Source organism: Centroberyx affinis, unplaced genomic scaffold, assembly GCF_046629955.1.
Source record: "Centroberyx affinis isolate AG114_WGS23_722 - 3 ecotype Tasmania unplaced genomic scaffold, CSIRO-AGI_Caff_v1 ptg002699l_1, whole genome shotgun sequence".
NCBI lineage: Eukaryota > Metazoa > Chordata > Actinopteri > Beryciformes > Berycidae > Centroberyx > Centroberyx affinis.
The window spans coordinates 1-16644 of record NW_027280876.1 but is presented as its reverse complement, the minus strand read 5'-3'; the positions used below and the strand labels follow the sequence as shown (position 1 = coordinate 16644).

Here is a 16644-nt window from a genome sequence, read left to right as displayed (position 1 = left end):
GGCTGATGGGAGTTCTGCTCTGGGTGGATTTGGGTCTCAGTCTGTGTCTGCAGGGTGGAGTGGATTTGTCTCAACCTTCTTACACAGCCTTCTCTTAAAGCAGCGTGCCTCTGCTTATCCTCTATAGGAAAAAGGGGAAGACAGCAATTAGGCAGATACAAAGGCAAACCAGTTCTGACAAGAAAGCGCACAGAAATAAACAAAACAAAACAAAACAAAAAGACATTTTACCCTCTCTTTGAGGCTCTTTGACACCTGGCCCCTGCAGATCCTCTAGAGAGACCCCATGCAGCAGCCTGAGCAGGTACTTTCTCTCCTGCTCCTGAGTCAGCACCAGCCACTGCAGCACTGCCTGCTGGGAGTAGGCCAGAGGTTTCTTTCCACTGCTGTTCACACTGTACTGTATGTCTTTTAGCTGTTATTTGACAAACATTTTATGCCACATAAGAACATAATACATATGATGAATAATTCTAGTTTATTTGAGAGCATGATGCACTGGGTATGCCTCTGAATTACTGGTCCATAAACAGATACATATACAGCACCTGCTGTGGTGATGCGGAGATAAAGTCTTCCTTTTCCTCTCCCTCTTCTTCCTCACTCTGTAGCCACAGAGCAGCCTGCTCTGTTTTGCACAGACTGCTGACACATGGCCTGAACAGACAGATGTAAAGACTGAGGCAGTATGCAGCTGTCATGACTTTGAGTGGCAAAGTGAGCCACTGGTCTAGAGCGAGACTTGGTGGGCAGTCAGCATATTTTCATTTTCAGTGTAAAAGTCTATAAATTGTTAGTGTTCATCTGCTCACCATGTCTCCCAGGATTGTCGTGCGGCCAGGAGAGCACCGTAAGACATTTTCTCTCTCTGAGCTCTGAGAGTGGACAACCCGATGTATAGGCACAACAGCCGCAGGGTTTCCCTGTCCATCCTGGAGGGGCAAATACAATAATGGGCCAACTCATTAAGGACCTGGCTAGAGGTATGTGTGTGTGTCAGACCTGGGTTAAATAGTTATTAAAGTTAGTAAAGTTATTTGTTGCATTAGTTTTAACCTACTTTGGGTAGCAGATTGGTTGGATTTGCCACATATGAAAATACAATGAATATAAGATTGGATTGACAATCAGAGTATTTGAAAGTCTTTTCTGTGATTGACAGCAACTGACATTATCTGAATTTTCCAGATGTGGTAGACCCACTTACTGGGTAACAAATGCAAAGAATAACTTGCAAAAATGATTTGACCTGAATCTGATGTGTGTCTAATGTGTCATACCTCTTGCTCAGGGCGGTGAGTGTGTCCCTTTCTTGTTGACGAGATGTGTGTAACTCAGACAGGAGAGTTATGGCAGACCAGGACTGTTCCCTGGAATCAGGATGGCCTTTAAAAGACGACGCCCCGCGGGCCCTGCAGTAAAATCATCATGTCAATTAGAAGCTATTTCACCAGCATCTGTATGTGAATGTATTTTTTGTTATCTAACTAATTTAGTTGGGATTCAGTAAGTTATCAGGGTATTAAGTGTCTTTTTATTTAGGGCCAATTAAGGGAAAAATAGTACTTGGTGCATAATGTTTGCTTCATGTTTAGGAAAGTGTTTTTTACATAACTGAATGCGAGTTTCCTTAAATTGGAACAATTAGTTGCCTGGAACAAAATGAAAACTAAAAATAATCCTTGAGCATTTTTATTTAATTTTTTTCCTGTTTTGGAACCAGGCAATATTGTTTTAGGTTAGTTTTGAACTTAATTTTGTTTTTATTTTTAATTCTGTTCCAGAATGTTTTTTTTCCACATTTAGTTTCCATTCTAGTTTTAATTTACACCAGTAATCTTGATGTGTGTGTGTTACCTGTATATCCTGAGCCCTCCTGGCAGCTCAGCCAAACGGAGCATGTCACCTGATTCCAAAGCGTCCTCTGCCAGATCCTCCAGCCCCTCCTCTTCCTTGTCTTGTTGCCATGGCAGCAGGGTCTCCCAGACACTCAGACCTGTGGGGTTACCAAAAAAAAAACACAACAGGAATGTGAAGCATCTGAACCAGGTTGCATGATGCTGTCTCCATTGTACTGAGTTATGGCTTGTGTTCTGTTTTATGTTGATGACACTACAGAGTAAATGGTCCTCACTGTAGTGCTCCTGCAGCATCTCTGTGTAAAGCGTGTGGGCGACCACGTCATACTTCACTTCCACCAGTAGGAGGAGGTCTGAGAGGGAGACGCAGCCCCAGGCCTGACCTCTGCCCCCTAGCCTTTCACCCTGCCACAGAGAGGGCAGTATGCCTTGAACACCTTCTGACACCAACCTAAGGACAGAAACACACGTTGATGTGATTTTGGTCATAAGATAAAAGCCTACAGTGTATGAGGGACGGCTTCAAAGATAACATGAATTGAAGGTCCTCACCTGGCCCAGCACTGCCTGGCTGCCCTCTTCAGTCTCCACACACCCCTCCCAGTCCTCTGCTGCTCTCTTTTCCCTGCCAGTCTCTCCCTCTGCATGTAGGAAGCAGAAGAGGACCAGGTATTGATGAATGGAGCAACTGCTTCCGTAAGAGAGGAAATCTGCTACAATGCCAGCACATACCTGTGAACGGTCTTTGTCGATGGATCCTGAATCTGATCTGTTGTGAGCTTTTTTGAAAGTGATTGTGTCTGTGTGTGGGCGTACGTAAATCAGCGCCCGCTGCTTGATGACGTCTTGCGTGTCCATCATATACAGAGTGTTGAGTTTCCCCACATTTAGCAGCTGGAGGTCCCAGTAGAGCTGAAGACAAACAATACTGACTCTTAGATACAGCAAAGCAATATTGAAAACAGTAGGAAAGATATGCTTCCATGCAGTCAGGCAGCATTCTTTCAAATCCTTTATTCCAAAATGAAAACTGGGATTTTCATACACAGTCATACATATAAATAAATTTCATATACAACATATAAAATTCCAGAGATGAACATTTAATTTAAGTACCTTTTCCTTCCTTTCTCTCTCCTTTTCCATTTCTAGGAGAACATCCAAAACATTTTCACCAGCGCAGGACCAGCCCTCATCATCCCCTGCAATCTGAAAAAGACAGAAAGTTACATTAGAATGGTTCATGATGATGATTTGATCAAATGATAACTGCTCTTCTCTTATAATGTTAATGTTTGTTGTTGCAGGTCTGTATTTGGCTGTTGGTCAGTGAATTACCTTCTTTATAGCCAAATGTACATCATCTGTGGTGGAGGGCACATGGAAAACTTTGCGGAAGAGGACACACACATCTTCAGAGGAAAACTCTGCTCCGACAGAGATACCCAGAGATCGGTACAGACCAGCGATACACTCCTGAAGAGATACACAAGTAAATTATATACAAACATACACATGGAAAACAAATGCGGTTCTTACCAAACTTGCACGTCTTACCCGCTCCATGTTTTCACCTTTGTGGGCTGCTAAATTATACAGGCTATTACTATGGTTACAGCAGTCTTCTGGACAACAGTTGGATCAGGTTACAAAGCAACAAAAGTGACAGTTTATCTGTTAGCGGCAGACAGACAGGAGAGCTATGTGATACATGACCACATGACACATTACACCTGTGTGAAAACTGCTTTAAAGACTCTCTGTAGCTTTAAACAACTAGTGAAAGTTGGTGGATCCAAGCCTGAAACTGTGTCACACTTGTCAGTCTGGCATCATATGTCATACATGTCATCATGTATCTTATGGTATATATACACAGTATATGTCTTAATATCAACTTGACATCTAGTTTTACCTCATCTGTCTGTGGAAAAAAGAAAATGCCACACATAAGAGTGAAATCTTTATTTTGTGTAAAATGTAAAAGTAAATAAGATCACCTGATTATGTAACATACTGTTCATACAGTAACAGACTTCAGTGCTGAAATTGAACCTGTACAGTAAACATATGCTCATTTGACAGCAAATAAGACTGATGAAAAAATCTGATGAAAAGGTTGTGGATAACAGCCTTTTCATCAGGCGGTGTGTAAAACAGATTAAGTAGAAGAAACATCAAAATGCAAGTTAAATGTTAACTCATTAAATGATAAGCAATCTCTAGTGTAGTATAAAATTTCAGTGCTACATGATCCATTTTAATGTGAGACTGCTTACAGTATTAATCCCTTTATAAACAATAGAACAAAAATACACAACATGATGGATTGGACAGACTTTACTTTGGTATTGGGCAACAAAAAAGCAGCAGCAAAACTCCACTGAGATGTGAAAGGTAAATTTGAAGCAAGAACTATTTTATATTTTTGAAATAGAGATCAGCCTACTCTCTGTGTCAAACTAGTTTTGTATACAGATTTGTAATTTCACTGCTTCAAAACCCTGGTGGCCAGAACAATGACAAAATGTGGACAAAGTAACACAATAATATACAAAAAGAACACAAGATAGACACAAGATAAATATTGATAATATAGCAAAATGTTGATAAAAGACACTGAAAATGCAGCATTCCACATGCAGTCCTTAGGTGGATTGAGGGTAACTGTGCCTAGGTACATTGAGGGTGGCTGTGTGTGTGTGTGTGTGTGTGTGCGTGCTGTTTGTGCACAATGTGTGTGTGTGTGTGTGTGTGTGTGTGTGTGTGCGCGCGTGTGTGTGCAAGTGTGCGCATGTGCAGGAAAATGAGCACATGCAAGAATTATGAGGGGTTGCCATGTATGATCTTGGGGCACTTCTCTGGAGCTATGCAGTAGTTGTTGTGTAGAACCAGACCAGCAGGACACTGGCAGCCTGGAACACAAGGCTTGAAGCAGTGGCTCTCTATCACCCCCAGTGGTACGTCAACGTTAAAGCAGGTTACGGGACAAGGAGGACCGCACTCATCGAACACAAAGCCCCTCTCCACTGGACAGCCCACCGCTGTGGAGGGACAGATGACACAAATGATAGCTTGAGAGAATTGGTGTGGGTAAAAAAGAGAGAGGGAGAGTTATGCATCAGAACATCAGAAAGTTAAAGGGGCATTAAGTAATCTATAATTCTGTCGACCTCTACAGGTGACTAGTAGGAATTGCAACAACATCAACCTGTTTCTGGCATAGCCCTTCCCCCTTCACAATGCAATGTAAAAATACTGCTTTGTCATTTGTTTTCTTGGCTTGAGAACGAAATGTCTTGCTTGTAGCACCATCCTCTATTGTTGAGCAGTTGAAAAAGTGTGTGTGTGTGTGTGTGTGGGGGGGGGGGGGGGGGGGGAGCAGTAAGCGAGTTTTGAAAGCCAGTAATCTCAGCACCTGACAAAGTAACTCTTATTACTTGTTATTGCCACTGGTATCGATCAACAGCCCTATCAATTTCCTGCAGATATATTATGGTCATTTTGTGCTATGGAGCAGTAAAACTCTTACTTATTGCCCCTTTAATGGTTTCATAATGAGAAATATCAATAAGTGTGTGTTTTACTCACCGCACAGCGATGGGCTCCTCCACTGCAGGACGACTCCGGCCTCTCTGCACTGACCGGCGTAGGCCTCCAGTGTGTCACACAGACACTCGTCAGTATTGGCCCCGCAGGCACACAGGTCGTACACACACGCCCCGTACCATGGTTCGGGAGGCACCACCCGGTGGCAGGGCTTGAACACGGCAGACTTTAGGACCTTACAGCGAGCGTTAGCCCCCTTCCTGGCCTGGTAGCCTGCATCCTTGCAGGGGTCAACATCCTCACCATGGCGACAGGATGAGAGGGAGTGGCTACGGTTCACTACCTAAAATGATGGCAGATGCACACAGATGCAATTATGTGCCCAATGAACTCGCTAGCTCAATTTGTATCATCTTTTAAATGTCTTCTAAAGACGTCAACATTTCTATCGACTTGCTTTTATGTAAATTTTATCTTCTGTCTTTTATTCTTTTTGTTCATTCCTATCCTTTTTATTTCATTTTATAGTCTCTTGTTTTATTTATTTTTATTCCATATGTTGTGCTTTTTCTTCTGTTTTGTCTTCTGTTTATTCATTATTATTATTTTTTCAATTTAATTTTTTTTTACCCTCCAGCTGTTGCCAAAGTCGGCTTCTGACAGGCTGATCTGTCCATTGGGCATTCGGAGGTCATCCTGGTGGTAGTTGTTGAAGTTTCCACACAGCCCACAGGTGTGGCCCTTGTAGGAGCCTGGCACACTCACCTCCAGGTGAGAACGGCCACTCCACAGCACCTAAAGGTGAACCAGTGGGTGTGTAAGTGTATGATACTGTAGGTTTGGGACTGCCCAGTAAGTAACTGATAGTATATCCAGTGAACTACCGAGAGGCGATGGAAGAGAGCTCTGTACCTTTAGGCCAATGTTAGTGTTGAGTAAGACGGTGTTGGTTTGGCGCTCTACATAGATGTAAGGTTCTTTGAGGAAGGGCAGAGTCACCACCTCATCATTGACCTGAAGATAACAGAAATGGCTGATAATAGAGTGGATACACACCACAAACACAACTGTACACACACATTTACAGTACTTTTACACACAAACCTTCACAACCCAGTCCTGGAGAAGCTGCACCGTGACATCTGCTATAAACACAGTCACCTCTTTAGTCCAGGACACTCCTTTGCGCCCACGATCATCATTAGTGGCATGAATACTGCACAAACAAATAGGACTTTCATTGAGTGGGGAATAAAGATAGAAAGTATGCACACAGCAGTATACTGATTTCCCCATACTTTATTTCCCAACACTGATTAAATCAATGTTTCTTTATTTGGATTTGGGTTTTGGCTTTTGGGAATGTGCATTTGCTTTCACCTGATCCAAAGACATGATCAATATAAAACCACTGCTGGGATTCACATACTGTATACTTAATATACATCTCACCGAACGTGTTCACTAATCATGTATAGCAATTAGGTTACCACGGTAACCCCCTCACCTGAAGTCCCCGCCCTCGCAGTCCTGAGCCAGGACATATGTGCACGCCCCCTGGAAGTGCAGCATGCGCCCATCAAAGGTGCGGTAATGAGGATCTCCGAAGGCGATGCAGGTGGCTGGACGAGGCAGGCAGTGTGGACAGCACAAACCTGGGATCACCGCTGGCATCTCGTCCTGAGAGCGAACACACACACAGTTCAAGTACACATGCTGTGCAAATATGAGGAACCCAGAAGAGTCAGAGGGGAAAACTATATAAAAGTAGTGCAGTGTCAAATGGAGCTCCGAGGAGTCAGATTCAAATCACTGATAAGGAATTTCAGATATGTACTGTATCTCTACAGAGAGTTAGACAGGACACTGAGGAATCATGGGAAGATTTCAGACAGAGAGAGAGTGTGTGTGTGTGTGTATATATACTGACTGTTGCGCAGGTGAGGGGAGGGCAGCGCTCGCTGTGACAGTGCACATCTCCAGACACACAAGTACAGCCGGTGCACTCATCCACCTCCCACTGTTCATTAGACTGATAGACTGTTCCCTGGTACGTACACGACACCCCCGAGTCTACAACACAATAGGGGAGTACATAAATATAAGTGAGGACATTCAACAAACACTGCCAGTGATGCTGGATGTTGACTGGCTGTAATACCTTGGCATTCATAGCAGCATTTCCCTGGAATCTTCACTTGTATCTGGCCATCCTGACACACCATAGGCAAACACTCCTCGATGCTGCACTCAATATGGCCCAGCTAAGGATGCAATATAGAAAGAATTGATCCCTATTCCTCCAACACAACCTGTATTTCACTTGAAGCATTGCGTGATCGGTTTGTTTAAGTGTTTATGGGCGACTTACATTGCAGGTACATGTGACACAGTCATCATCGCTGTCTGTCCAGCTGCTGCCGTTGGGCACGCGTCTCTTCTGACCCTCAATCACACAATCTGAATGACACACAGTTGCATGCATGTATGTATAGACTGTATCAGGAGAACCCTCACAGTTATGCATGTTTTACTACTAGTGAGACTTGAAAATGGAAGGGCAGGGAGAACAGAAAGCGGGAAAGATAGATGGAGGTATCTCACCTTCACACACGGGGCAGCATGAGTCTGGGGGAGTGAACTGTTCATTCGGAGGGCAAGTAAGCGGTAAGCAGCTCTGGTGTAGGCAGGTCCATGTCAAGTCCTATATAACAGACACATACACAGACACAGTATCACTGAATCACATAGAATCACAATATCACTAAAGGTGCATGAAATAAGATTAATGGTTACTGTCCTATAGCACAAAATAACCACAGTATATTGGATAGGATTGTTGATCAGTACCAGTGACTCAGCAATTATTTTGCCAGCTGCTGAAATTTCTGGCTTTCAAAACCTCACTTTCCAGCCAATACTCTGTTTTGGAAACAACCACCGATTTTCAAGCCAAAAAAGCAAATGACAAAGCAGGAGTATTTAGATATATTACCCCTTCACTGGCCGTTTCTGTTGGATCTCTGCTCTGATTAGCTGGCTTACTTATTCTATTGTGAAAATGTGACTGTTGCTGTGACTGGGGGTTGTCGATGTTGCTGCAATTTCTTGCTTACCGATAGTGGTAGATAAAAGTGATAGATTACTTAATGCCCCTTTAATATTCATAACAATATTCATAACATAACACAAGACCTACAGACTCAAGACCCTATCAGGACTTTTAGGATATTGAAAAGGGTTGTGGCTGTGGTACCTTGCACTGGCAGGTGAAGCAGGGGTCGTCAGTAGCCAAGACCTCATTACCGATCAGGGTAGCTGTGCAGTTACTGAGAGGCTCTACACACACAAACACACACACAAACACACACACACACACACACACACACACACACACAAATGTTACAGAGCTGATTGACAGTGTAGCACAGAATAATATATACAGTATATCATGAAATGCAGTTTGACTTGTTTGAATGTACTGACGTGCGCAGACAGGACAGCAGGAGTCTGGTCCAGAGAACAGGATGTTGTTCTTAGGACAGTCCACTAGACTGGGACACTGTTTACGGTAACACCTCAGGTGCTGCTCTCCATCTGGCATCACCTTGGACACACAGCTTAGATTAGACTGTGAACCTGCATTATTTCACTTGATTTACTACTACTACTACTACTACTACTGCTACTTCTACTACTACTACTTCTGCTACTTCTACTACTACTACTACTACTACTGCTGCTATCTAAACTACTACTTCTACTTCTGCTACTTCAACAACTACTACTAGTACTACTAATACTAATAATAATCTAGCACTTTTAGAAACAGTGTTATAAAATGCTTTACAAAAACAATAAGGAAAAACAAAGAAACAAACAAAAAAAATGTCAGATATGAATTCATAAAATTAACATTGATGCAGGTTCGTATCAGGTTTGTGTGTATCATACCTCACAAGTGCAGATCTGACAGGGGTCGTCGGCTGGTTGGAAGCTGTCCCCTGGGCCGTACACTCTGCCCTCAAATACACAGTCTACTCAAACACACCCGTATAAAATAATCAAACACCAAAAGCTGGAACAAGCAAATATGTCAAATACTAAACACACAACTGATCTTTCACAGGAAGACGGATGGCACCAGAGAGGACGGATATGCGTTCTCTTACCTGCGCACACGGGGCAGCACTCGCCGGGCACGCTGATGGTGTTGACACAGGGAGACAGACAGCGCACTTCAGAGCAGGTGGTCACCCCATCCACGCACATACAGGTCATACAGGGGGTGGAGTCTGCGAACCAGCTGCTGCCCTCTGCATGCTCCTCTCCTCCATACATACAACCTGAGAAGAAGCGTTGTGTCACCAGTAAAAGTTTTCCCGCCTATGATTAAGCTTCTTATTGGTTCATGGTGTTATACCTCTACAGCGAGGACAGCAAGCTCCTGGATCAGTCACTCGATGCATACAGGTCAGCTTAGGACACTCAGGAGACACACACCGCACCTCACCTGCCTGGAAAAGTCTCACAGTTTAGCACATAAACACATGAGGAAGCATACAGAGATATGGAGGGAAAATGCAATGAGTGAGGTGTCAGACCTGGCAGGTGCATGTAGAGCAATGGTTAGAACTGAGGGTCCATTTCTGACCGTCGCTGTACTCCTGTCCCTCCAGCATACACACTGAGATCAAGAGAGAGAAAGCGAGAGAGTGAGAGAGCGAGAGAGAGAGAATACAAAAGAAGAAGGGGTTACTGAATTAGTTAATGGACAGAGAGAATGGTCAGTCCCTCCAAGATTTGCTAAAAAAAAAAATGCTGAAAAAGTGTATATTATACAATATTGCAGGGATTGGTCGCATTTGCATTAAATACTGCGATTGTAAATTTGCAACTTCCTAGAGAGATTGATTATACACACTAGGAATTAGCAGTACATACATAGGCCTGCACATACCATTCATGCTAACAATCGAGAAGTACCTGTGCATTGAGGGCAGCATTGTCCTGGCTTGGTGACGGGTCGGGCGCAGGGGGTTGGTGGGCAGAGGAGGGGCACACAGGTGACCGTGCCCCTGACACAGGTGCAGCGCTGGCAGGGGCTGGAGGAGGGAGTGAAGGTGTGTGTCTGTGAGTGTGGACCACACCCTCGTACAGACAGGAGTCGCACATGGGACAGCAGGCATCTGAAGGGACCGGATGGGAACACTGGACTGGACAAGGTCTCTTGTGACAGGTCACCACCTCGTTCTGACCAGAAGAAGTGGAGGGTACCGAAGAACAAGGTAGAAAGAGAGAAAAAAAGAGAAGTTGGAGTTATAAAGAGTTGGGTTATCTGCACATTCATATGATTCCTTATAGTTCAGTAAGAATTGTCAGACTGACCAGGCAGGAGCAGGAGGAGCAGGGGTCAGAGGGCAACGTGAAGGAGGAGCCAGACTCATACTCTTCCCCCTGATGCAGACAAATGCCTGTGCAGATGGGACAGCACTCCCCTGGTGGGGTCACTGGACGCAGACACGCAACGCTCGGGCAAGATGCAGGCACACATATCACTCCGCCATTCTACACACACACACACATACACACACACAGACACACACACACACATACACACACACGGAAATTGACAATATTTCTTTACCAAGTAACTTCTAATCCATGAACAATTAAGGACAAATAAGTGAAGGAGCGCTACTTGGGTTGTTCATACTCTAAGTGCAAAACACATAATCAGGTGCTTCTACCTCTCTATAAATTGTACGTTCATTCTTCACTTTGTTGACTCTAGCTCACCTTTCAGCGGATGCTCTTTCCTGTTGAAACCGTTACTCTCCTATATTTAATTCGTAGACCCTTCGAGTGTGTGCCTTTTATTAAACTATGACATATTGTTTTTTTCAGGATTGAAATGTGTGTATAGTGAATATATATGTCTCTTAGAAATATGTGCAGAGTACCAGGCAGGAGCAGAGCTGACAGTGGTCTGTAGGGTGTGTGAATCGTTCTCCATTGAAACAGTCTCGTTCATGAAAGCGGCACCCATCACACACTCCACACGCACAGCCGTCCAATGCAGGGTTAGGGCACGACACAGCGGGGCATCTTCGCTGCACACACACCACTTTGCCTGTCTATGGAAACAAAAAATACAATTATGAGATGAGGGTGGAGTCACTGACCAAAAGCCAAACGCAGTCCTTTTCCCCACTCACTGAGCATGTGCAGTCCTGACACCCTCCCTTTCCTCCTGGAAGGACCTGTCCGTCAACATAAGTCACACCTTGGAACAGACAACCTACACACAAAACAAAGCATTCATTATTTACATACTTCACATATGTACATGTGGCATGTATTGTGGTACGTGGGGAGTTGGCGTACCTTCGCAGACAGGGCAGCCGCATGGGTTGATGACAGGGTGAGGACAGTGGGCTGGAAGACACTGTTTCTTCACACATCGCACGGAGCCACTCTATGAGGAAATAGGATAAAAACATCAGCTTGACACACTGTCAGAATAGATTACCCAATAGGAATGTGTATGTTAATGTTTGCATGTGTGTGTTACCTGGCAGGTACATTCAGAGCAGGGGTTGCTCGGGTCTGGGATGGACTGTCCGTTGGTGAGGACTGCATTCTTATAGAAACAGCCTATCAAGTGAAGATACCGTTATATTATCAGCTTGTGATCATGGGAATGATGAATAAATGAGACAAAATGTACAATCAATGCTATGTATCATAAACAGTGTTTGATGACTTTGGTTATGAGTGTGTACATACGGTTACATTCTCCACAGCACTGCCCAGGCGGGGTGTAAGGGTGGCTGCAGTCCTCGTAACAGGGTATCTGGGTGCAGACGACATCACCTCCATAACAGGTGCATATACCACAGGGATCCTCGTCATTGACAAACTCAAAGCCATCGGGATAGTCTTGACCATGAAACATGCAGCCTGCAGGCAGGGAGAGAGAGAGAAGAAGAAAAAAGAACGAGAGCGAGAGAGAGGGGAAGGAAGAGCACAAAACAGATGGTGGAAGAGATGATCGTCCTACTTGCTGGATTCAAGCATAATTGGTCGCAGATGGGAGCCCCAGTGGGATTCAAGCATATGGATGTGTAGTCACCGACCTCCTTCCCCCACATGATCACTCACCATCACAGGCCATGCAGCACGTTCTCTGGATAGGATAGTTACAGTTGGAGGGCGGACAGCGCTTCCTCTCACACCTGACCGAGCCCTCGCGACACACACACACTCCACACGGGTCTGACACGTCGTCCCACATCTCCCCATTTGCTCGCTCTCGCCCCTCATATAGACAGCCTGCAGAGGGAAAGAAATTTAGAAGCCCAATATTTACAAAATGTACATGTTCTCTTGTTAAAATGAGCAAGTGGCAGAGCAAGTACATCAAGCAAACTGACGTAATTTGTGATCACAACTGGCATTATGAAATACTTAGTTCCATGTATCAAAACTGCTTTGTCTTGCCAGGTTGGGATCTTATACCTTCGCAGGTCCGGCAGCACTCCTGTGTGATTGGATGAGAGCATGGAACGAGGGGGCAAGTCTTGCGTTGACAGTGAACTGTGCCGTTGTTGCAGAGACACGATCGACAGGTGTCAGCTGGGTCGTAGAAACGTTCCGTGTGTCTGTAGGGTCGTTGTTCATACACACAGTCCAAAGGGGGAGCTGAGAGAACGTCAATGAAAAGAATGAACAGTATGCTCCCAGTCTTCCATTCCAACCAAACACTACAGTAGCTGATTTCACTATGTAACATGTCAACCTGAGGAGAGGGAACCAATAAGTGAAATGAGCTGGTTTAGTGTTTGTCTGATAGGAAAACCTAAGCGCAAACATCCGTCAACATTGAACAATTCTGCAATTTGCAAAGCTGCAGCCTCCATTATGTTTGTTTTTCGTTTGTCTTCCAGGTTTGATTTTCCAAGAAAAGAGCACGAGAATGTAATGGTGTTTAACAGCCAACTTGGAAGTCCTTCCCACCAGCACATGAATGCAGCATGTTATGGCTAAAAAACGATAATCACCTAATGGTGGAAATCCCAGATCCGAATCAACACCAAAATCTAATCAGCTGATCCTTGGGCCAAGGGATATCTGTCCACCAAATTTCATCCAAATCTATTTGTAACTTTTTGAGATGTCTTGTTATCAAACAAACAGACAGGGGTGAAAATATAACCTCCTTCCAACTTCATTGTGGAGGTAAAAAAAAAGAAGAAAAAAAGACATCACTGCCTTTCCCCATCTCCCTCCCTCCTCTCCAACCTGAACTCTCCCTGCTTGCAGTTCCTTACCGGGACACTGGGGGCAGCAGTCTCCAGGCAGTAAGTTGGGGTTGGAGCACTGCAGTGGGGGGCACCTCTTCATCAGACACTGGACATTCCCATTCTACAACAAACACAACACAGATTTGATTGAAACCATACCTCAGAGAAACCACAAGGGTTCAGCATGGCAGGTTAGCCATATTGTGATTCTTAGTATCCTTACTATGCAGTTGCAGGTCCTACATGCATCAGTAGGATGGGGAAACTCCTGTCCATTGGGATACTCCTTCCCAGCATAGCTGCAGCCTGAAGTAGTGTGTAATAGTCAGATGTTGCTGTGTTGAGTAATGTATTTGTATTCCTTGACAGCAAAGCGATAATTCCTCACCATTGCAGTTGTTCTGACAGCAGGTTCCAGACAGAGGTGCGTTACAGTTCGGACGTGGGCATTGGGGCGGATGGCAGTCAATCCTGCCGTTCTCACACTTACACTCCTCACACACACTCACAGGGTTAGGGAAAGCCTCCCCATCCACAAACACACGGTTTTCAAAGGAACAGTCTGAGAAAGACACAAACACGCACAAGTTATATTGTTACTGAGCTGATTGATAATGTGGAATACACAATGAAAACAAGGTATATTATTTCAAAACCATGTGGTACATGATGACCATATCTGCTGAATTGTGTGTTTGGGTACCTTGACATTTGGGACAGCACTCTCCAGGTGGTGTGTGTGCGTTGGTGCAGTTGAGTGGCGGGCAGGGTCTGTTCTTACACTCCACAGTGCCGTCCTGAGGAGAAGGCCAGAGTGTGTCAGCAGGTACAGAAGTGGAAAGTGTGCATAAGCGAATGGAGACGTGTTCTCACCAGACAGGTGCAGACGTGGCAGGGCTGGTCAACGGCTGTGAACCTCTGTCCGTTGCTATAGATACGATGATTGTAGGTACAGCTTTCACACACCGCACAGCACGAGCCTTGAGAAGGAAGGAGATAAGGTACAGGTTATACAGTCATATACATACAAACACAGGCAGATACACAAACACACACTCTTACCAGTGTTCTTGGTGGGATGCAGGCAGTCGGTAGGGGGACACTGTGTGTGTGTACACAAGGTCTCTCCATTCACACAGGTGCAGCTGGAGCAGGGACCCTCAGGGTGCCAGCGGGAGCCTTCTTCATACTCTACTCCCTCCAACACACACGCTAATGAGAGAGGAGGGGTTTTCATACATTAATTGATGAGCTATCTGTGCATGTGCACGCGTGTGTGTGTGTGTGTGTGTGTGTGTGTGTGTGTGTATGAATACCTTTGCAGATTGGACAGCAGAGATGTGGGTCTATAATAGGGTTGGAGCACTGGACAGGAGGGCACCTCTCCTCATGGCATATCACATTTCCCCCCTGAAAAAACACAACATAAACTTAGTGTGTGTATCATCAAAGTCTATAAGAAGTGTAGTATACATTACAGACCTATGAAAGTAGTTATATGCACATCCTTCATGTCCTGTGAAGTGCTGTGAAGAGTATAAAAAAATGCAATAAAGAGTAGAAATGCAACGGTTTGCTCCAAAAAATATTTAAAAAACATATTTATTTAATGATAAAATGAGACAACTTTTCTGCTTTAGTGGGTGAAGTCCTACTATTGTAGAAATTACAATTGTCATTAAATAAAATGTTGTTTATAAAGTGTTGTTCAGTGCGGAAGAGGATTAAGGAGACAAAAAATGATCTGACTTTCAGAATTCTGACCTTATTCTCAGAATTCTGACTTTAAACTCAGAATCTCTAAACTTTCTTTCTTGAATATGCAGACTTACCTTACACCTGCACTGCAGGCAGGGTCCACTCCCAGCAGGGCTGAACACTTTTCCATCCGCATACACCCTCCTGTCATATTCACACTCTGTGGGAACACACACAGAACACAGTTATGTTTGCTTGAGCTGAAACAGTCAGACATTGAAAACTACAAGCTTGTGCAAAATGAAAAGAAGACGTGATAGAAGAAATAAAATTGGCTTAAATAAACAATTTAATATCTTTACAAATTCACACACATTATACTCACCATCACACGTGGGACAGCACTGTCTCTTGGGCTTGGCTGGATGGCTGCAGCGCAGCGTGGGACACGATGCATCCATACGCTCACAAGACACTTCACCTGCCTAGCAGAGAGAGATGAGGAAGGACTTGTCACGCAGTCACAGTGGTTTTCATAAACATTCAGCTGCTGTTGGATACAAAGCTCATATCCAAAAGGTAATTTTTTCAGGATTTGAGAAAAACAGATTAATTTTGACACACACTCATTAATTTTTCAAAGTACAATAGGTCATGAAACTTTGCCAACACATCAAGAGTTTTTTAGGTTTTCCAGTGACAGGAACATTACACATAATCACATCTAAGTTTCCCAGTTTGTACCCACAGAGCAGCGGCAGCGGAGGCAGGGATCTGTCCTGGAGGGGAAGTCCTGTCCATCCAGATACACCTTGGCCTCATACTCACACTGCTCACACCTGCAGGCCAGATACACACCGTAAATATATTGACATTTCCATCTGTCAGCTGCCTTAGACACATGAAAAGCCTCCAACTCACAGTCGCACACACAAATCTCTTATCTGCGCCGCAGATGTCCGAAAAAACTTATTACACCGCGTTCAAAGAATGCGCTCAGTGAGGCAGATTAATGCAGGCTTGCAAGGGACATGGATAAGGATAAGCAGGAGCACATGCTGGTTTTGTTACCGTGGACAGCAGTCTCCCGCACGGTGCACAGGGTTACGACAAGAAGACAGGGCAGGACAGCGAAGGGGAGAACACGCCACATTTCCATTCTGGGAGAGACACAACACACACACACATGAATATAACGTGATTCCCAAACGATTTATAGAGATGAAGATGAA

The 16644-nt window shown here is 44.4% G+C and overlaps 1 protein-coding gene across 1 annotated transcript; it reads right to left on the bottom strand.

Moving 5' to 3' along the window:
* Nucleotides 1–3836: 3836 nt before the first annotated feature.
* On the bottom strand, nucleotides 3837–16572 carry kcp (kielin cysteine rich BMP regulator; the record flags this gene model as incomplete). The annotated part of the gene is given in 37 exon segments (XM_071535394.1): nucleotides 3837–4903; nucleotides 5451–5751; nucleotides 6039–6203; nucleotides 6321–6422; nucleotides 6513–6624; nucleotides 6916–7088; nucleotides 7339–7481; nucleotides 7570–7672; nucleotides 7780–7868; nucleotides 8013–8112; nucleotides 8665–8747; nucleotides 8895–9015; nucleotides 9363–9445; nucleotides 9581–9754; nucleotides 9832–9925; nucleotides 10013–10095; nucleotides 10395–10536; nucleotides 10539–10661; nucleotides 10797–10976; nucleotides 11372–11545; nucleotides 11627–11709; nucleotides 11796–11886; nucleotides 11983–12065; nucleotides 12198–12371; nucleotides 12573–12743; nucleotides 12930–13112; nucleotides 13742–13835; nucleotides 13938–14020; nucleotides 14103–14276; nucleotides 14418–14511; nucleotides 14588–14694; nucleotides 14777–14926; nucleotides 15031–15124; nucleotides 15547–15632; nucleotides 15798–15897; nucleotides 16161–16251; nucleotides 16484–16572. Coding segments are annotated over 37 exon segments (4713 nt in total), but the record flags the coding sequence as incomplete, so codon positions are not given.
* Nucleotides 16573–16644: the final 72 nt, after the last annotated feature.